This window comes from Peromyscus eremicus, chromosome 2 (assembly GCF_949786415.1).
Source record: "Peromyscus eremicus chromosome 2, PerEre_H2_v1, whole genome shotgun sequence".
Classification (NCBI taxonomy): domain Eukaryota; kingdom Metazoa; phylum Chordata; class Mammalia; order Rodentia; family Cricetidae; genus Peromyscus; species Peromyscus eremicus.
The window spans coordinates 123,182,484-123,205,794 of NC_081417.1; the positions used below are offsets into that span (position 1 = coordinate 123,182,484).

The following is a 23,311-nucleotide window of genomic DNA, read 5'->3' on the forward strand; positions in this document are numbered from 1 at the left end:
ACCACATTCATTTAAGAATGTATTCTAAGGGGCTGGAGAGATGGCCCAGTGCTTAAGAACACTGGCTCTCTTTTCAGAAGACCTAGGCTTAATTTATAGTTGCAGAAGGCTAGTTCCATAGCTCAGTGACACAGGCTTGCCAGATAGCCCTGATTCATCCCCAGGACAGCAAAAACCAAATCAATAACAAAACCCAACAGTAACAAAAGCAAAATGTAACTATAAATGCTCCCAAAATGAGACAACCAAGTTGTTCTATAACTGATAACTTTAATGGACAAACTGCAGCATACTCATACAACAGAATCTTACTCAGCAATAAAAAGAAATCTGTTATTAAGACATGAAAAGACATGATAAAGCCTGAATGCATTTGAACTAGGGTTTTGCAGGATTGAGGCAAGTGCTATATCACTGAATTATATCCAGTCTGTTGATGCATGTTTCTGAGTTAAATCAACATACGGTGTGATTTCAACTACAAGATATTCTGCAAAAAGTAAACTTATGAAGCAGTAGTAAGACCAGTGGTGGGGACAAGGAGCTCAAGCAGATGAATAAACAGGTGGGGTATGGGGGGTTTTCAGAACATAACTGTGCTGGAGGATACTGTGATAGAATACATAATACATATGTATTAAAAGCCTGCTACAAAGTAAACAGCAATATAAACTGTATCCCTACAAATTTCTTTCATAAAATTTCAGCAAAAAATAATGTCTTGATTTTGAAATGTGCTACATTAATGAAAGTTGTTAATGAGCTAAACCATGGAGAGGTAGTATTTGTGAAAGGTAGTTTGTGCTCAATTTTTCTGTTCTGAAAAAACGTCTATTAATGTTTTTAAGGTGGTCATGTCTATTGAGATGGCCTGGGGATATGTAGAGGTAGGCAAGATATACTTATCTATGTTTATTTTATTTACTTTTTTTTTTTCAGATGGTTTCTCTGTGTAGCACTGGCTGTCCTGGAACTCGCTCTGTAGCCCAGGCTGGCCTTGAACTCACAGATTCTCCTGCCTCTGCCTCCCAGGTGCTGGGATTACAGGCGTGCACGACCACTCTCCACTTGTTTTTTCTTTTCTTTCTTTCTTTTTTTAACATCAAGTGTGTGTGTGTGTGTGTGTGTGTGTGTGTGTGTGTGTGTGTAAAGTACATGCCACACAAATATGAGGACCTGAGTTCCAAGCCACAGTACCCACATAAAAGACCAGGCACGCCAGTGTAGATTTGTGCTCCCAGTACTGGGGAAGCAGTGGCAGGTGGCCTGGCAGTTGTACTGAACTGATGAGCTCCAGGTTCAGATACCTTGTCTCAAAAACTAAGTGGACAAGTGAAAGACATTGATCTCTTGCCTCTATATGCACATGGACACATGTGCATGTGTGACTGCACACACATAGACATACATACATGAGTATACATACAACACACACACACACACACACACACACACACACACACACACACACACACGGATCAGATGGGCTGAGGAGATAGCAAAGTAAGCGCTTCCCACATAACCAGGAGAACCTGATTCAGATCCTCAGCACCTACATTAAGAGAACAAAAGGTGTCAGTTAGTAGTCCCAGCACTCAGGAGGCTGAGGCAGGCAGATCTCTAGGTTCAAGGCCAGCCTGATCTACACAGTGAGTTCCAGGCCAGCCAGGGCTACATGGTAAGATTGTGTGTTAAAAAGGGAAGGGGAGGTGGGCAGGCATGGTGATGCAGGCCTGTAATCCCAGTGCCAGGGAGGATCTTTAGGGCTTCTGGCTAGATAGTTTTATCAAACTGGTATGCTCTGGGGTTAGCAAGACACAGTGTCTCAAAAAATAATGTGGAAAGCAACTGGAAAAAACATCAATGTAGGCCTCTGCCTCCATAAGCATGTACCTGACCCCTGACATGTACAGACCCACACATATGAAATGCACACACACAAATGTTCTTCATTTTATCTCAAAATATATATTTTAGTTTCAATTTTTAATTTAGACAATTATTTGTGATGATGACTATTATTTTTTTTTTTGCTTTGAGAGTGGTCTTGTATAACTCAAGATGGTCCAGAATCCATGATATAGATAAAGATGATCTTGAGCTTTTAATTTTCCTGCCTCTGCCTTCACTTCTCTTACGATGAGATTATTGGGTTACACCACCTTGCCTTGTTTATGTAGTGCTAAAGATCAAAGCCAGGGTTCTATGTTAGCAGACATCATCAAATGAGCTACACCCAGAGCCAGATATTTAACACCTTTGCAGTACTTTTTTACAAAATATAGTATAATAATGTAAACATGTTGTTCTATAGTTCTTTAATATAGTTTACAATTTAAATGTATTATTATTATTATTGTGTATGTATGTGAATATAGGCATGCATGTGGAAGTAGAGGACAATTTTTATGGGTCTGTTTTCTCCTTCTACCATGGGTTCTAGACATTGAATTTGGGCTGTCATGCTTTTGCAGGGCAAATGCTCCTACCCAGTGAGGTATCTCACCTGCCCTTCAATATACTTTATTACAAAATATTAATTCAAATTAAATACATACAGTCAGTCTTTCTGCCTCTGCTGTTGCCATGGCACCTGTGAAAAAGCTTGTGGCAGTCAGGTGGTGATGGACCACACCTTTAATCCCAGAACTTGGGAGGCAGAGGCAGGCAGATCTCTGTGAGTTCCAGGATAGCCTGGGCTACATACTGAGATTCTGTCTCAAAATAACAACAGAAATTAGATAGATAGATAGATAGATAGATAGATAGATAGATAGATAGATAGACAGATAAAGATATAGAGATAGATACAGATACAGATTTAGACAGACAGATAAAATATTTTGGCGATGATGAATAATTTACATGACTGGTTAGCAAAGAAAGTTGTAAATTACATGACTTCAAGATTAACCAGGATGAAGAGGAAGAAGAAAGGTTTAAAACACATTGATGACCAGGCAGTGCTGGTGCATGCCTTTAATTCCAGCACTCAGGAGGAAGAGGCTATTACACAGAGAAACCCTGTCTCAAAAAACCAAACCAACCAACCAATCAAAACCCACATTGATGTTCTATATGAATTCATAAATAAAATTTAGGAACAATAAGTGCACAAAATAAAAAACTGACTGTTTTCCATTTTAGACACATACAGAAGATATGACAATTTATAGCTATATTTATAAATGCTCAATCTTTCAAGTATCTATAAATTCAAATGTCTGAGAAGGAAACCTGTCTAGAATCATATTAAACATTAATCCAGATCATGTTTCAATATGCCACTTTGATATTATATGTGTCACCAAGCTATTTTTTAATATAAGTGATGAGATTATGAATGCCTTAAATGAACCTTGATGAAGAAGCTAGTATGACAAATCAATCAGAAATGGAAACGTATTACAAAATAAAACCTAAAGTATAGCCCTCTTAACTGACACCTTGAAAAATAGCATTTCTGTTACCTGGATGACTTCCAGAAAATACACTCAACTCAAACCATTTAGTGGCTATTCTTCCCACAGAGTGACCTCAGCTAATCTGTAAGCTCTGTGGCCACCATACAGGATAAATGAGTGCTAGCACAAACCTCTGTTCCCTTTCCTTTTTTTATTTATACACTTACTTAATCTTACTTTATTACGAGGAGAGGGCATGGGCATGCAGAGTGCAAGAGGACAACTGTAGGGGTGTGTTCTCTCCACTATGAGCATTTTGGGGATCAAACTCAGGTTATCAGGTTGGCGGCAAACACCTTCACCTGCTGAGCCTGCTCACCTGTCCTGACCACCTACCCCCAAAGCAGAGGTTCACACAAGCTCTTTCAGAGCAGACAAGAGAGTTTATAAAGAAAAAGCAACAGGAGGCCCAGAGATCTTCATATGCAACCTAGTGCTACCTCACCACAGCTCTCTGTTCTGTCTAGTCAGGCTACAGTAAATGCACTAAAAATCCATTTATTGAGTTATACTTTACATTTTAAAAATTATTTTATGTGTATGGGTATTTTGCTTGCATGTATGATTGTGTGACATGTATATTCCTGGTGCTGAAGAGGCCAGAAGAGGGCACTGGATCCCTTGGAACTAGAATTACCAATGGTGTGAGCTGCTATATGGGTGCTGGGAATCAAAACCTGGTCCTCTACAAGAACAGCCAAGTGCTCTTAACCACTGAGCAGTCTCTCCAGCCCTGAGTTATACCTTCTAAAAATCAATCAGAGCAGAAAAAAAGTGAGCACAATGAAGTGAAGTGCCAGATGTAATTGTCGTTAAATTGCTCTTCTTTCAATGATTTGGTGTCTTGGATAGTTTACTGCCAACTTGACAATAAGCTGGAGTGATTTAAGAGGGAACCTCAGCTGGGTATGCTGGCACACACCTTTAATCCCAGCACTCAGGAGACAGAGGCAGGTAGATTTCTGAGTTCAAGGCCAGCCAGGTCTATAGAAAAAGTTCCAGGATAGCCAGGGCTACACATAGAAACCCTGTTTTGAAAAACACACAAACAAAAAATAATACTGAAGAGGGAACCTCAACTGAGAAAATGTCTCCATAACATCTGCCTATAGGCAAACCTGTGGTACATTTTCTTGACTGATAATAAATGTGGGAGAGGCCAGCTCACTGTGAGTGGTGCATCCCTGGGCTTGGTGGTCCATGGTGCTATAAGGAAGCAGGCAGAGCAAACCATGAGGAGTAAGCCTGTAAGCAGGATTCTTCCATGGCCTCTGTGTGAGTTCCTGCCTCCAGGTTCCTGCCCTGTTTGAGTTCCTGTACTGACTTCCCTGGATGAGGGACTGTGATGTAGAAGTGTAAGTAAAAGAAACTCTTTCTTCCCCAAGTTGCTTATGGTCATGGTGTTTCATTTACAGCAACAGAAATCCCAAGACACTTGGTATCCATACTGTGGTGTTTGAATGATAAATTTCCCCAATAGTCTTGGGCAGTTGAATGGTTGGTCCTCAGTTAATGGTCCTATTTGGGGAGGTTTAGGAGTTGTGGCCTTGCTGAAGGAAGTATAGTCTCTGCTTCCTGTCTGTGGTTTGAGATGTGTGCTCTCAGCTGTTGCTCCGGCTACCTGTCTGTCTCTTGTTGCCTCCACTCTGCCATCACTGGCTCTTATCCCTCTGGAACCATAAGCCAAATAAATATTTTCTTCTTTAAGTTGCCTTGGTCACAGCGTTTTTATCACAGCAACAGAGACGTGACTAAGACACACTCTATTTTACTTTACTAAAAGAAGTAAAGTAAAATCTAAAATTCTGCTGCCTTTGCCAGCCTCCCCCATCACCTGATAACACCCATAATTTCCTGTCTTCTCTAAAAATAGAATACTCAAATTCCCAACCCTTAATCAAAAATTTCATTATCATGATCTCCTAGAACCAGTAATTTCCCAAGGAAATCTATATAGATTTGTAATGATGATGATGATTTTAATTTACAGGGGGCCATCTGGGAAAGGCAATCTTGGTATTCTTTCTATTCTGCAATTTATTGCTTATCAAAGAGGAGAAATAGGGGTTAGTTGTTATATAGAACAATGACCTAAATTTAAAATTTGTTAAGTATAAAGCATATTTGTTAAGCATTTGAGAGTGTGTGACTGCTTTTCCAAGCAACAATAAAGGCAAAAGTGGAACCTATATGTCAACCTCTGGATTACAGAAATACAGAAATAAACTGCTAGCTGTTGTGGTTTAAATGTTCCCCGCTAGGAGCATGGGCTGAATGTCTGTCACCAGATGATAGCACAGTTTGAGAGGTGGCAGAAACTTGAGTAGACAGAGCCTAGCTGGAGGAAGTACATCACTGGGAAAGCCTTGAACACGACACCTGTCCCTCTGGCCTTCAAGTTCTGCTTCCAATCTGCCGTGACATGAAGAGCCTTCTCCACATGCTCCTGACACCGTGATGCTCAACCTTGCCTCAGGCTCAAAGTAATAGAGCCAGCCAACATGGCTGAAGCCCTCTGAAATCATGAACCAAAATAAATCCTTCCTCCTTTAAACTGTTTCTCTCAAATACTTGGTCACTTAACCAAGATGAAGATCATAATAATTATCTACTTAGAAAAAGCTGATATAAGTCCCACACTGTACTGAGCAACTTCTCACAATTTTCTACTAACTCATTCTATATTCAAGTATATTTTTAATCCTGACCCATTCTTCTGATAAATTTATTTTACTTTACTGATTCCTTCTTCCAGACAATGCTTTTTCTTATATAATTTATCATTTTACCCCATAAATTATATATACTGTGTGTATGTGTCTGTGCGTTTTGTGTGTTGCACTCATTGAGTATTCAAGTATGCACACAGAGGCCCAAAGGCCGGCTTCTGGTGTCTTCTTTTATCAATCTCTACTTTATTGCCTAGAGATAGGGCCTCTCAAAGTGGAAGCTTGCCATTTTGGCTAGGCTGGCTTCCCAGGAAGCTCTCAGAACCTACTTGTCCCTACCTCCCCAACACTAGGTAACAAGCATGAGCAGCCGTGCATGGTCATGATGTGGTTGCTGGGGACTGGAATGCTGGTTCTCATGCTTATAAAGTAAGCACTGTTAACCGCTGAGCCACTTGCCCACCCGAATGTCTGCCTTCCTCTATCTCCTTAAGTTGCCACTTCAGTTTATGACTTTCATGATTCACTCTGCTATTCGTGTAGAAGTTAACATCTCTCTCTTCAATGTCCCTAAGTCCTTTCTTCACATTGCTGCTATGAATGAGGGCATATGCCTAGGGAAGAAGGAGGAAAGAAAGAAAGAAAAAAGACTAGCTTTGATGATCAGCAGGGCACTCATAAGCTGTGTACTCTTGGGCATATTCTTTGACCTCTCTGAACTTCAGATTTTCGGCCTATCAATATGGAAAATTAATATCCACTCTCCAAGATTCTATGAGACTGAATGTGAATAAACATGAATAAAGCACATATAACCTGAACAGTCTGACTATTCAGTTCAGTGATTTCACAACTTCTGTGTTTTTTTTTTTACTGATTTTACATTTATTGCATAGCTACAATGAATTATATATAATTCTATGAATTTTTGTATATATCTGGGAATCAAAGACCCCTGATCTCATGAAGCTTATATTTTTTGTTTTGTTTTGTTTTTTTACATAGGGTCTCACTATGTAGCTCTGGCTGGCCTTGAACTCACTAAGTAGACCAGACCGGCCTGAAATTCAGAGACATGCCTGCCTCTGCCTCCTTAGTGTTGGGATTAAAAGAATGTGTCACCATGCTTGGGCACAATTTAGTTTTCCGATCCTTAGAAAACACCAGGAAATCTAGAATGATATTCTCTTCCTCACTCACTGAAAGAGAACCCTTGATTATTAATTCTATGAGATAACCACTTCCAATGTATAACGTTCTAAACCCCTAGCACCTAATATAGACTCTTTCTTTTTTTTAAGATTTATTTATTTATTTATTATGTATACAGCATATATGACTGCAGGCTAGAAAAGGGCACCAGATCTCATAACAGATGGTTGTGAGCCACCATGTGGTTGCTGGGAATTGAACTCAGGACCTCTGGAAGAGCAGTCAGTGCTCTTAACTTCTGAGCCATCTCTCCAGCCCGACTCTTTCTATTTATAAAAATTACATGTTTAATATACACTTGTCTGAAAAAATAACTTTGTAATATATGGAACTAGAAAAACTACTGGGGATATTTAATTTCTATTGGAATGGAACAAATAAAGTTGCATTATTGATAGATAAAATTATTTTACAACATCATATTGCTTAGGGTATTTTTCTAGCTGCCTTCCCAGGATAATCTGATTAACATGTAGAAAAACTATATTGATGTTTACAAGGTATAAACCCTTTCCTTCTAAGAAGTGCATGAATTTTGTTACCAATCCTTTTAACCATCTCAGAGGTAAAAGAACAGAAGGAAAAAAATGGAATTGTGGATCAAGAATCCATATACCTTCATAAATTCTCCAAATTATACTAAGGAAAAATTCCATCTACTCTCTCAATTTACGTTTTTGTCACAATTTTCTTTATGAGTCCACCTATAGTCCCAGTTTACTACTCAAACCAAGACACGGTAGTCTATACCAAACTCTTCTTATTTGCATAACAAAAGACCACTTTTACTTTTCAGCAGGGTTTCATTCGTCAAGGCTGGCCTCACACTTGCTATGGAGCTGAAGATGACCTTGTATTCCTGATCCTCCTGTCTCTATGTTCCAAGCACTGAAATTACAGGTACGTGCCACTAAGAGCTGACAAAACCATCCTACTCGCCAGGTGGTAGCACTCAAGAGGCAGAGCCAGGCAGATCTCTTTAAGTTCAAGGCCAGCCTGGTCTACAGAGTGACATCTAGGACAGGCACCAAAACTACACAGAGCAGAGAAACCTTATATTGAAAAAAAACAAAACAAAACAAACCTCACCCAAACTAGGAATAGGAAACAGGTTTAGCTAGCAAATAGAATACAAAATACTCAGGCACTAGACACATTATTTTCTTTAAACTTTAACAATAAGAGAACAAAATCCCAGTCTCAACTTGAACTTCTTTCTGCTCCCATCACTGTTTAATTACCATCTAGTAATCCTTCCTGTTGTGTGTATTCGCTTGTATATGTGTGGATGGTGTGTACGTGTGTGTATAGAGGCAAGGGATGATGTAAGATGTCTTCCCCACTCACTCACTTTATTCTTTAGAGACAGGGTCTTCTCACTGAGCCTGGAGCTCACAGACAAAGCTAGAATGACTGCCAGCCAGCCTCGGGAATCCTGTTCTGCCTCCCCAGCACCGAGATTACAGGCATGCTCTACCATGCCAGGCTTCTTCCTTTCCCTTTCCTTTTTCTTCCTTTGCTCCCCTCCTCCTGGTGCTGAAGGTCACACTCAGGTCCTGATGGCCTGACAGCAAGCGTTTTACTTACTCAGTCACCTCCCCATCCTTAAGTAATTCTTCCTAACGGCCCATCAGGATCTAGTCTCCCTTTTTATCTGTTAACAAAATCCTATTTTTGTTCAGGCTACATTGTGCTAAAACCTAGGAAATAAATTATGATTGAGTCACTCATGGCTTAATCCAGTAACCTGTGGCCTAGAACTGGTCAATGAATTGACAGAAGATGCTAGGATTTTCTCTCCAGTGAGAAACTAGCAAGAAGTCTTGTTTGACCCTCAGTCCGTTTCTTTTCCCTTAGGAAGTCGTCCAGCTGGACTTGATGGAGCTCAACTCCTAACAGGAGACCACGATAAGATCAAGGGATCTTCTATATTCCCAACTTTGCAGGAGATAAACTGTGTCTTACAGCTTTTATGTGAAATAAAAGTTCTATATGTCTAAGTCACTGAGGCTCAGATGCTCTTTTTTTCTTTTTCTTTTTTTAAATAATTTACTAATTTTTTTTATGTGCATTAGTGTGAGGGTGTCAGATGCCCTGGAACTAGAGTTACAGACAGTTGTGAGCTGCCATGTGGGTGCTGGGAACTGAACCCAGGTCCTCTAGAAGAGCAGCCAGTGCTCTTAACCCCTGAGCCATCACTCCAGACCCGCTCTTCTTTTTTTTTTTTTTATGTTAAAAGCATATGAGCAGATAAATCAGATGAGAAGGGAGGTAGAGATAAATTATCAAGACTTACTGTTACTTCTGTAGTCTTATGATCTTCACAACAGCCTAATGAAAACTACTTAACTTTGTTATAGATTACAAAACTAAGCATTAGTAAAATTATGTAATTAATAGAAACAAAGCTAAAATTTGAATCTAGATCTCACATCAATTTTTACATTCTTTAAAAAATATAAAATCCTCTTTTCTCCATATTTACAACTCCTATTAAAAAACAAATTGTGGAGGCTGGGGGATACTGGTTAAGAATGCTTGTTGCTCTTCCAGAGGACCCAAGTTCAGTTCCCAGCACCCACATCAGGCAGCTCACAAACATTTGTAACTCAGTTTCTAGGGAATCCAATCTCCTCTTCTAGCCTGCATGGCCCATATGCAGGTGTACATACATGGAATCCAATCTCCTCTTCTAGCCTCCATGGCCCATATGCAGGTGTACATACATGGTATACAAACATGCATACCCAGAAATAAAAATAAATATAAAAAACCCCAAATTGTGTTATTAATGGAATTTGGAAAGAGCTAAGGAATATTAGTTATTCTTATATCCTTAATAAGATATAAAGCCTTCAAATATTTGCATTAAAGTCATATGAGAGAAAATATGTGTAGGTATTTATATAAACCCTCAGAACATTTAGTACATCAAAAAACTCTATGCAGAAACAAGTATAAGATTGGGCTTGAGAGATGGCTCAGCAGTTAAGAGCACTCACTGATCTTGCAGAGGACATGGGTTCAATTCCCAGCACCCACATGGTGGCTCACAATCACTCATAACTCCAGTTCCAGGGAATCTAATGCCTTCTTCTGACCTCTATGGGCACCAGGCACAATGAGGTACACACACATGCAGAGAATACTCATTAAAAATAACCGTATCTGCCAGGCGGCGGTGGTGGTGGTGGTGGTGGTGGTGGTGGCGGCAGCGGCGGTGGTGGCGGGCGGCGCATGCCTTTAATCCAAGCATTCGGAAGAGGCAGAGGCAGGTGGATCTCTGTGAGTTCCAGGCCAGCCTGGTCTATAAAGCAAGATCCAGAACAGCCAGGACTGTTACACAGAGAAACACTGTCTCAAAAAAAAAAAAAAAAAACAAACAAACCCTAAAAAAAAGAGTATAGGATAGATTCTCAATGTAAGTTAAATTTTTAAGTATTAAAAAATATAAAGACAACCACTGACTACAGTGATAAAAGAAGAAGAAAAAAAGAAGTGAATCACAAATATGTCCTAAGCTGAAAGAACAACTTCCTTATTTCAAACCATCCCATTAACCAAGTATCTATCAATGTAGAAACCACAAAGAAACACTTCCTTAATTCCCAATTCGCTTTGCTTCACAGAAAACTGAGAAAGCATACCTTCCGGCAACAATCAAACAAAACAAAAAAATCCAAAACACAATAAGCAAGCTCAGGTTTTACGTAGAAACTCACTAGAACTGGGCTTTCAAAGGCTATTTATAATGTCACCTCAACTAGAATTAAATTCAGTTAATCCTGCTTTAGTTTCTGGTTCCGCAGTACAAAACATGCCAAGTTCCTGAGAGACTACATGCAGCTTACCTTCCCACAGGCTCTGCAATGATGCCTCCTTTTGGTGAACGTAAACCGAGCTTCACACTTCATGCAGTTTGGAGCCTGGGAATCTGGTACCCATACTGGTGCCACCTCACCCAAGGTAGTAAATGGCTTTCTTGCAGAAATTCCCAATTGACCAGCTCTAAGATCGTTATCTGGACTGTCTGGAGCTAACGCAAGGCATGGTCTACTGGAGATGTCAGCCTCATAGCTTTCTGAATGTTCCCCGTTTGTATCAGTCACGGAGATGTTTCCCAAAGACGCACTGCATGCATTGATTGCTGAATTTCCCCCTAGTTTTGTTTTCCCAAGAATATCATTTTTGTTTTTAGTATTATTTCCATTGTTTGCGGGAAGGTCATGTTGTAAGTGGTCTGATAATGGCTCTGGAATCTGAAGTTTAAGACGAGAAGGTTGCTTGGGTCTTGCACCACCAAAAGGAACACTAATAGATTGCAGGTTTGCTATCTTGGGGGAAGACTGCCCGAGTACTGATGGGATCTGACTACAGAAATTATGTAAATAATTTTTCTTCATTATATTTCCAGTGCTATTTAAAAGCAGTCCACTGCCTTCTGCATTCTCATTTCCTCTCTGTTCATAAATATTTGAGTAGCATTCTGACTTGCTCTCCTCTATTTCTTTTTCTTCTGTTACTGAATCTTCTTTGGAGGGTAAAGTCTTTGGAACAAAAGAAACAATTGGGCTCTGTATTCCATAGGAATCACAACCATTAGATAGAGAATTTGCTGCTGGTGCATCATTAACAGTGGAGAAATCACATCCTTCACTTTCAGTCATACAAGTTCCTTTGAAATCTAGATCTGAATCTGCCGTTCCAATACACTCTCCTCCGCTGTTAGTGTCCTCAGGCTGGCTAATCTGTGAAACCACTTGATTTTCTTCATTTGCTTGGCTATCATTCGTCTCATTGAGCTTCATTAATTTCCAATCAGTCACCTGTGAGTCAGAGACACTTTCTGTCACATTAAGAAGTTCTGTAGTGCCAATTCTTTCTCCACGGTCATTACCTTCATCTCCATCAGCTCCGGCTTCCCTGGACACAAGGCAATCTGAAGACTGTTCACAACTGTCCTTTCCACACACTGCAGACGTGTCCGGCTTGAAACACAAAGAGAAACCAGATGGGAGGGAGTCTCCAGCTGTCCTCTCCTTTGCGGGCTCTTTTTCCGTCACGATCTCCTCGCTTTCGTGGGAAAAGGAGTTCGGGCTCCCTAGATCTGTCCTAGAAAAACTGTTTTTGCCAGCAAGGTCTTCATCTGGCATATAATCCTCTTGTTTTTTAACGGCAGACCCTCCACCCACTTCCTGGGATGAATTAATTGTTAAGCTTGTGACTGCACATGTGGAAAGGTCTCTGCCTACACTTTCATCCTGCTTTAATTGGGAAGGTGAAGAGACACTGGTTGCACTGTTAGATGAAGCAGCACAGAGATGATTAACAGAAGCCCCCTCTGGTTTTGGTTTAGTCAAAGCATCCATTTGTTTCTCTGAGTTTATACCTTTTTCAGTGGACCCATTCGATACTAAAACTAAATTGATCAGTTTGTCTATTTTCATTATCCAGTGAACAGCTGAAAGAGTCCATGAGGGGTTGACTATTATAATTATTACAATCCTGCCAAATCACTTGCAATGTCCTTTTATCACAGTTATGCATGACAGCTACAACAAGAACATTCTTCTCGTCTGGCAGACAAGTGAGGCTTCCACATTTCTCCTCTCCCACTTCAACAGCACTAAACTCATCATCCCGATTATAGTTTCTCTTAATTAGCTGGTCTTCTGCCACAGCATTTTCATCAATCCACATTGTGTCAATCTCTGGATTTAAACTACAGTCCTGTCCGTTAGCACAGGGATCTTCTCCCTCTCTTGTAAGGGGAGCTGAGCCAGCCAGAGAGAAGACTTTCAGCTGTGGTACTACCTCATTAGAAACTCCAGGTTCGTTCCCACTGGTCAATGCAGGGTTAAAAGACAGGGGGTGAGAAGAGGGGTCTAGAATCTTATTCCACTTTGTATCCAATAAAGTAGGAGAAATTGTTTCATCTGAAAAAATAAAAAAAGTAATTACAGTAAGTTTGCTGGCAACAGCAAAAACCTACTTAGGACTACCTGACCAATATTTCCACCTATACTCTGAACATAAAATGTTCTCAGAATATGACAGAATCTAATCTTTAGCTAACATAAAATACATTTAAGACAATGCCCTACAATTGTCTGTTAACAAATGGTAATGTCTAAGAACATTTCAAACAAAAGAGTTTTATGTCTATTTAATTTTGTTATTAGATTGAGATAAACAATAACATAATTTAATTGACCTGTAGACCCAGGAGTGGGGAAGCGCCTTGAATTGTCTATGTACAAGACAAAGCACAGATAATGGAAGTGAAGACTGGTAATTGAATGACTATTTTTCTGTGAAGTCTAAATGCTCTCTTCTAATCTACAATATGATTGGAGTGTGGGTTACATGGATATCTCTATCTGCTAAACTGTAAAGTCAACCTTTAGCCCCACCTCTTGGGAGACTGAGGTGAGAGGGCACCCGAGTCAATGAGTTCATGCCAATGGGGAAACAGTGAGACTCTGTCTTAAAATAGAACAAAAACAAACAAAATCCACTAGCCCTGTGTAATTAAAATTTAGGCATTTGTCAGGCGGTGATGGCGCATGCCTTTAATCCCAGCACTCAGGAGGCAGAAGCAAGTGGATCTCTGTGAGTTCAAGGCCAGCCTGGGCTACAGAGTGAGTTCCAGGAAAGGTACCAAAGCTACACAGAGAAACCCTGTCTCAAAAACAAAACAAAACAAAAAAAAATTGAGACATTTTAGTGAACATAGTTTTTAATTTTTTTTCAATGGATCTAGAGATTTAGCTCCGTTGTGAGTGCCTACATGCACTAAGGCTGGTGAATACCCAGTCCTAGGGAGGGAAAGGCAGAAGCAGGAAGCTGGAGGATCACAAGCCCAAGGTCTTCTCTGGCTATATCCTGGGTTTGAGGCTAACCTGGGCAATACAGAAGACCCTATTTAAAAAACAAGTCTGGGGAAATAGCTCAGTGGGCAATGGGGTGGCTGTGCAAGCATGAAAATCTGAGTTTGGATTCCCAGCAGTCACTTAAAAGACTACAGACACAATCAAGGTCATGGTGGCATACAGCTGTGACCCGCCATGGGGAGGAGAGACAGCAGATCCCAAAGGATTACTGGTAAACCAATCTAGCTGAAAAGAGCAAACAGTGAGACATTTGTTTCAAACAATAAGGTTAGAGACCACAGAGGAAGTGATACAATGTTGATCCCTGGCCTCCACAAGCATCCATAAGATAAGGACACCTATGTGTATAAGCACAGACACACATACACAACAAAAAAAAAAAATTACAAGTTAAACAGAACAAAAATGACAGTGTATTAATCACTGCTGACCATGGGTTATAGTGCACTTAAGTTTATTAGACTATTCTCTTTAATTTGTTGTTTTGAGACAGAGTCCTGGAACTCTCTATGTAGACCACACTGGCCTCAAACTCACAGAGATCTATCTGCCTCTGCCGCCCAGGGCTGGGATTAAAGGTGTGCACCACTGCCGGGTGGTGGTGGCGCACGCCTTTAATCCCAGCACTCGGGAAGCAGAGCCAGGCGGATCTCTGTGAGTTTGAGGCTAGCCTGGACTACCAAGTGAGTCCCAGGAAAGGCGCAAAGCTACACTGAGAAACCCTGTCTCGAAATACCAAAAAAAAAAAAAAAAAAAAAAAAGGTGTGCACCACCATGCCCAGTATAATTTGTATATATTTAAATTTTTCCCATTAAGTTTGTTTAAAAGTTTGCTACAGCATGTGAAATCCTGCCTGTAATAATGTTACTAATTAAATTTATATTTATATTCTTTTTTTTTAAGATTTATTTATTTATTATGTATATAGCATGTATGACTGCAGGCCAGAAGAGGGCACCAGATCTCATTACAGATGGTTGTGAGCCACCATGTGGTTGCTGGGACTTGAACTCAGGACCTCTGGAAGAGCAGTCAGTGCTCTTAACCTCTGGGCCATCTCTCCAGCCCCTATATTTATATTCTTAGCTGAGGACATTTGGGAAAATGGTATTTGGGAAAAATAGATTTATCTATTAAATCAAGTTCTAGTGTATTAATAAACATAATTTCATCTAACATTTGTTTCCTTTGTAACAGACCATAACTACGATAGCTAAGTTATTCTCTCAAGTTACAGTGGTATTTTGTATCTCTAAATGAGTAAAAGAATAAAAACGAATGCACTTAGGGCTTTTTCTTCTTTCTCCCTTCAGTAAATGACAACCATGGTGCTGAAATTATGCAGTTATAATTGTAACACTAATCTTCAATGCACTCATCGACCTTATTACAGTTTTTACTATACTGCAATGCAATAGCTTATTTACCTTCTCTTTCGCCCACTGAATGATTTCTGAAGGCAGAAACCATTTCATTCCATCAATTCAAGGCCTACTTTGTATAGGGTCAAGTGGTAGTAGGTAATAAATACACAAAAGTAAACATAAATAAAAGCATTTGGTTTATATAGCATTAAGAGTAATACTCATGCCTCTACAAAGTATATAATCTAGTTGGGAAAATAAGACATAGATACAATATACATGAGTAGCTAATTAGTATATATATTCAAAAATTATTATGTAAGAATACAAAATAAATTCTAGGATGAGGTAAATGAGCCTGAATTCACTAAAAAAAGGAACTGGACGAGGTCTCAAGCGTTTTATCAACAGAAAAGGATTTGTAAGTAGGGAAACCAGGAAAAGCATAACACCAAATGTAAGATTTAGGAGAACAACAAATACATCAATTTGGTCCAAGGAAATAACCAGCCTGGGAAACAGTGAAAAGAAGCAACACAGGCAGATAGTGAAAGCCAAAGAACTTCCGATTGCTGCCGGGCAGTGGTGGTGCACGCCTTTAATCCCAGCAGATGGGAGGCAGAGGCAGGTGGACTTCTGAGTTTGAGGCACTCTTAAGTTTAAATTAAAATTTAGGCTAGCAAGAGATTTAATTTAAATTTAAATTAATTTAAAAATAAGTATTTCCAGAAATAAAAAAAAGAGATATTTCTTACAAGAATGTTCAATAATGTTATTGAAATAGGAATGATTGGGTTTTACCTATTACTTAGACATGTTAATTACCTAGTTTAGTACATCTGCGTGTGTGTGTGCGCGCGCTCGCGTGCACGCGCTCGCATGTGTGTGTTTCATCCTGTTGACAAGTCTCATGTGGCCTACACTGGCCTCAAATTCACTATCCAGCCAAGACTAGCCTTAAATCCCTGATGTCCTGCTAACAGGCATGCATCATACTTGGATTTTTGTGGGTGGGAGGAAGGGTACAGATTTTATCTATGTATCCCTAGCTGACCTGGAACTCACTATATGAATCAGGCTAACCTTGAATTTGTGATGATCCTTCTGCCTCTGGCTCCCAAGTACTAGGACTACAGGCCTGGCCATTTGTCATACATTTTCGCCTTAAATAAGGAAATAAAGTAATAGGAAATGAGAAACTAACTTCATAGAACTGTCATAAACATTAAGTTTAAAAAATGTAAGTACATGGCACATAATGCTAAGGAATGTTAATTCTCCCTTTAAAATTTATTATATATTATTGTCATTACATCGTCAGACCTATTTTATTCTATTTTTTAAGATTTATTTCATTCTATTTTATGTATATGGGTGTTTTGCCTGCATATATCTCTGTGCACCACTTGTGTGCCTAGTTCCTGTGGAGGCCAGAGGAGCGCATCAGATCTCGTGGGACTAGAGTTACAGACAGCTGTGAGCCACCACATGGGTGCTGGGAATTGAACCTGGGTCATCGTATGAGCAGCCAGTGCTCTTAACTGCTGAGCCATCTTTCCAACCCCTTGATTTTTTTTTTTAAGAACTTCATATTCTTATTCTCACAGTCTCTATATCATAAATCCAAATAGATTTCCCAATGTAAATTCTCACCTTCATTTTGTTCAAATTCATCTAATACCTTGTCCAGGTTGTAAGCTTCTGCTTGGAAGTAATTCTCCATCAGTGAGCAAACACTGCTGAAGAGACTTGTTTAAACCTAAAAAGTAAACAAAAACAAAACAAACAAAAAATTGAGTTACACTTTGAATTATTAAAATATAATTTATAGATCTTAGGTATACAAGAATGAAATCTCCAACGAATCCATTTGGACAATGATAAACAACCTAAGATCCTCAAGTCTAGAAACCTATAAGCTAACAATTATCAAAATGCAGTCAGCCTCTATGTCTGTAAGTTCTATGTCTACAGAGTAAACCGGTGATGGATGGAAAATATTCAGAAAAAAACTGCATATGTACCAAACGTGCACAAACATTTTTTTCTAGTCATTTTTCTGTAAGTAAAACAGTTTAATAGCTATTTCTTTAGCACTTTATCTTAGTAATGTAGCAATGATTTACAGTATACAGAATGGCCTGGACAAGTTACATACAAATACTCCATGGATTCTAGGGCTTGCAATGGTCCTGAGGCCACTCCTCCAGAGACACTAAGGAACAAATGTAGAACTACTACAAACATAGAAGGTAGACTTATTTAATAGCTTACACTGCAAAAAATAAAAGTCCAGGTGTTGGTAAGGGATCATTTTGATTAGGATAAAGTTACATTTCTACTAGAAAAGGGAGTTCATAGCTTCTGTTAAATAGAAAATTAAGAGAAAGCTTAAGTATGGGTAAGGGATATTCGTTTTCATTTTAATGATGACTGATGAATCTTTTTAAACCTCTCATTTTTAAATATAATTTTTAAACTTCCCTTACTATTACTTGACCTAAAAGCATATACACAAGATACCAATGATTTAACAGAATGCCAAGTAACACAATAGGAGTTTTAAAAAATGCTACTGGCTATTCCTTTATTACTATTTAAGATTTTTCAGACAGAGTGTCAAAACCCACACTGGAGCCCAGGCTGACCCAGACTCCTGAGAACTGGGATTGCAGTTATGAGCCACACCAGGCTTAATGATTATCCCTTTTTTGAGCAGACCAAATTTAAGTTTACTAGAGAAAAGTGGGGGGAAGCTCCCAGGCAGGGGAAGGGTTCCAAGAGAAGAATACTCTTGATCATCCCTTTAAATTAACTCTTTTGGTATGTATCTGTGTGTGCATGTGTGTGAATACAGGTTCATATGAGTGTGCATATTTATGTGGCAGGTGCAAGTGGAGGCCAGAGGCCAACACAGGGTATCTTCAATCACTTTTCCATCTTTTGTGTGTCCATGTGTAAGAGGGAGGGGTGTATGTGGGTGTGTGTGTGAGAGAGAGAGGGGGGGGAGAGGGAGGGAGGGGAGAGAGGGGGAGGGGAGAGAGAGAGAGAGAGAGAGAGAGAGAGAGAGAGAGAGAACGAACAGGTATGCAAATGGCATGGCACACATACGGAGGTCAGAGGACAACCTTGGGTGCTGACCTTTGACTCCCACCTTGTCTGAGGCAGGGTCTCTGCTGTTTTTCTTTTGTGCACACAAAGCTAGCTGGCCCAGGAGCTTACAGGGATTTTATTGTCTCTACCTTCCCACTAACAGTAGGAGCACTGGGATTATATATGTTTACTACCATGCCTGGCCTCACGTGGGTTCTGGGTATTTGAACTGATACTGGTCTTTGTACAGCAAGCACCTCACCCACAGAGCCGTCTACCCAGTACACTAAAGAGGTACTACCTGCTAATTTATCATTTGGGATGAGTTGGTATTAAAATTGTTTGCTATTACTTAAAATTTTTCTACTTAACATTGTTCACTACTGGCTAAATTGTAAGGTTTATGATGTTAGGATTAATAATTAAGGCCTGACTCTACTGTCTCATACACAGTAGAGGTACAACAAATACCATTCTGTTAGTCTGATTATTTACTAGTCCTTCTATCCCCCACTTTCTCTAGGGTGCTTTATCCCTGCCATCTCTAGGAACTGTTTGAGGTCTCCAAGTCTTGGGATGATCCTGGTTTCATTTTCAAAGAAACAGCTGTGGTTTCCTGAAGATTTGGGGTTTGGTGATCTTCTTACTGCATACGTTAGGATTTATGTCAGGATTCTTGGCTTCCTTTCTTATAAAAATGCCCATTTTATGCAAAATAGGAGCTCACTAAATTCACATATATACTTCATAGAGGAATATAATTACTTTGGATTTTTTTTGTCTTTTTACCTCTAGAGTCTTTATTGACCAGAGCTTTTAGAAATTCTGCAGAATTTCAGCACTGAGGTCCTACTTATAGCACCAACCTGATTGCTGCTTTTATGTCTCCTTCCTTGGCACTTTCTTTTTGTGCCACAGTGAACATGTGGAAATTTAGGTACCACATATTACTGGTCATCTACTAGGTACCAACTATTGTCACAGTCCCTAGGTTATTTGTCACTATAATCTAGTGACCTAAATCCCTCTGACCTAAAGAAGCCCAAGGTCTCACTGGGGAGATAGACGAATGAGTTAACTTGAAACAGAAAATACTAACTGATATATGCACCAGGTCTATGAAGCCAAAGAAGAGATGGATCCAAGTCAGAGTAAGGAGAGAGTGCATTATTCAGGGTAGAGTATACTGCTATATAGAATATTTCAAACATATTTCCAAGGTCAAAACAAAAGTTTTTTGTTTGTTTTGAGACAGGGTCTCATGTCTCCCAGTCTGGCCTGAAACTCAAAATGTTGCCAAGGATGACTTTGAATTTCTGACCCTCCTGCTCCTAAGTGCTGGAATGATGGGCATACACCACCATGCCTGGTTTTATGTAATGGTTGGGATGAAATTCAGGGATTCACACATCAAAGTCAAGCATTCTACCAACTGAGCTCTAAGTCTAAGCTCTTGGTAAATTTAGTTTTATAACAATTAAGGTCAAATCTTCCACATCTGTAAGCAACTCAGTAGAATGCAGGTTCCTCCATCTTGTTCCTTGACCATAGATTAGGAAACTACTCCACAAGATGCTTGTCTTCAAGAAAAATATAGATCAACATCAGAAAATGATTTTAATCCCAGCACTCAGGAGGCAGAGGCAGGCAGATCTCCGTGAGTTCTACAGAGCAAGTTCCAGGATAGCTAGGCTATTACACAGAAAAACCCTGTCTTGAAAAATGAAAAAAGTCAGCTGAGCTAAACAACGTGTTATCTTAGCTTGGACAAATAAACAGCTCGAGAATAGCATCTTCTTGGAGGTTTATACCAAAACGAGCACTGACCTAGGGTGTAGTTCTTTAACCTACTTCACCAGAATTGGGTGACAGCACATCTAGGCTGAGACAGCAATAAGGTAAAAGGTGAAAGTTGAATGGGCACAATCTATAAAGACAGGCCTGGAAGTAGCACACATTATCTCTGCTTACATCCCTTTTGTGAGCTTAGTCACAGCCACATTGAGCTGCAAAAAGGATGCTAGACATTCGTATTTCAGCTGCAGCTCCTTCAGAGAAACAAGAATGGATTCTGGTGGATCTGGATATCCTTTGCCATAATGGTAGAAACTTCCTACAGAGGTGGTACCTGAAGGATAGGATCTTGCCATATGAAGTGCAGAAGGACAAGAAATAGCTTGCCAACTTCGGGTGCAGACATTCTGGTCAAGAAAAATTATTACCAAGTGCCTCTGCGCCATCCTCAACTGAAAAGAAAAAGCTCAGTTTCATATTGAACATCCATGACTTTCCTCACAATTCATGTGGAAAACACAACATTGCACTGGTGACTGGCATGATCCATTTCTGAAACCAGTCTCACCAACAAGACCTCTTGCCATCCTATACATCCTAAATAATTATAAGTAATTTGGGGGGAGAAAAAAATCTACAACTGCCAGTTAGGAAAAGTCAAAGACTCTATAAGATTATAATACTTCCCTTTCTCCTGGAAATTACTGCTTTCACAACTAATTTAGAAAAATAAATAATGCAATTACATCTATATTTCTGATTCTGTGCCTCTAAAATTTTCTAACTGAATTATGCTCTTGACTAAGAAGTAGAAACAGATATGCCAATATTCTTTCCTAACACCATTGCTCAAAATCATGTTCTTTTTCATGCTAAAATTAGCTTTCTACGATCAAGGATAACAGTAAGGTGATTCCAAAAGGAAGGAGCCAGCATTAGAAGAGAAATCAGTGTTGTGACATACTTTAATAGTTATTAACCCCCCTCCCCCAAAACCCAAACAGATCTGGAAAGATGGCTCAGCAGCTAAGAGTGCACACGGCCCTTACAGAGGACTCCCAATCCTAGCACCCATGTCAGGTGACTCACAATTGCCTGCTCCAGAGAATCCAACACCCTTTTCTGGATTAAGCTTGTAATTCCAGTGCTTAGGAAAAACAGGCAGGAGGATCACAAATTTGATGTGAGTTTGAATTACATAGTGAATCCCAGACTAGCACAGGCTACACAGATTGTCTCTAATTAATTAATCAATCAATTGCTGTCTTACTCTTTTTTTTTTTTTTTTTTTGGTTTTTCAAGACAGGGTTTCTCTGTGTAGCTTTGCGCCTTTCCTGGAACTCACTTGGTAGTCCAGGCTGGCCTCGAACTCACAGAGATCCGCCTGGCTCTGCCTCCCAAGTGCTGGGATTAAAGGCGTGCGCCACCACTGCCCGGCGCTGTCTTACTCTTAAAGTAAAGTCATTTGAAAAGTTGTACTGTTGATTTAATGAGACATCAGTAATGAAGCAAACACCGTATGTCCATCAACCTTGTAGTCACAGATGGAGTCCTTCTCTAGAGTTCAGTATCATAGAGAAATGAGACAATGGTTTCCATACCTGTCCCCTCACGAACATGATAAAGAGCAGCTTTCTCTGTGCTTGCTCATGATGCCTGCTGTGCCACTAGCCAGTCTTCTGAACCAGAAGGTCCTCTTTGATCCTACAGAAAAACCAGAGTGCTTATTACACTTGTTAAAACAATAAGCTCTAGTCTTCAATATATAAACCTACTATAGCCAGACAAATAAAAGTAGCAGGTCTATCCATTTTGGGGATGTAGGGATGTGGGGTGGCTTGGGAAAGAGGAGGGGGGGAGGGGAGGTCTGTGGATAGCATGTGGAGTGAGTAGAAAATCTCTTAATAAAGAAAAATGAAAAAAAAAGTAGCAGGTCTCAACAATAAAATATAATTACATCTTCAGATTCAAAGATCTACTCGGCATGGAAGGCAGCCACACACACACTTTATTGAAGAAGCAAAAAAACTTAAGTGTCAGGGAAGAGTTAAGAACTCTGCATGCTCATTTCAGGAGATAATATGTAACACAACAACAGCAAGCAACTTCTCTCCAATGACTTTAACTGCTGATTCATAAAGATACCATTTACTTTGTGTAACAACAGGCCCTCTAGAAATCCACAGTTAAGAAAACTGCTACCTCATAAGAATGTCCTCAAATATGATTTTCCCCCACTGTGTACAAACAGAATTTTTTTTTTCCCTCAAGACAAGGTCTCACTATGTAGTTCTCGCTGTCCTGGTACTCACTATATAGACCAGGTAGACCTTGAACTCAGAGATCCATCTGCCTCTTCCTCCTGAGTGCTGGGATTAAAGGTGTGTGCCAATAGTCTGACTTCACAGAGAATTATTAAACTGATTTAAAAGTTTCCTGCTGCGGAGAGCATCAGACCCCATTACTGATCCTCATGAGCCACCATGTGAGTGTTAGGAGTTGAACTCAGGACCTCCCAGATGATGCAGCAGTTAAGATCACTGGCTGCTCTTCCAGAGGATCCAGGTTCAATTCCCAGCATGTATGTGGCAACTCACACCTGTCTGTAACTCCAGTTCCAGGGCTTTTGACACCCTCACACAGACATACATGCAGGCAAAACATCAATGAACATAAAATAAAAATATATTTTAAAAAAGTTTCTCAGGAGGCAGAGCCAGGCGGATCTCTGTGAGTTCGAGGCCAGCTTGCTCTACAGAACGAGATCCAGGACAGGCACCAAAAACTACACAGAGAAACCTTGTCTCGAAAAAAACAAAAA

At 39.8% G+C, this 23,311-nt stretch overlaps 1 protein-coding gene across 1 annotated transcript in view; it reads right to left on the reverse strand.

Annotated features, from left to right (window-relative positions):
- Zfyve9 (zinc finger FYVE-type containing 9) overlaps positions 1-23,311 on the reverse strand; it is a 151,414-nt gene that overhangs the window by 76,524 nt on the left and 51,579 nt on the right. The window contains 4 exon segments of the mRNA XM_059254682.1: positions 11,197-12,753; positions 12,755-13,281; positions 17,257-17,362; positions 22,092-22,194. Coding sequence (XP_059110665.1) covers positions 11,197-12,753; positions 12,755-13,281; positions 17,257-17,326 — 2,154 coding nt within the window. The 5' untranslated portion in view covers positions 17,327-17,362; positions 22,092-22,194.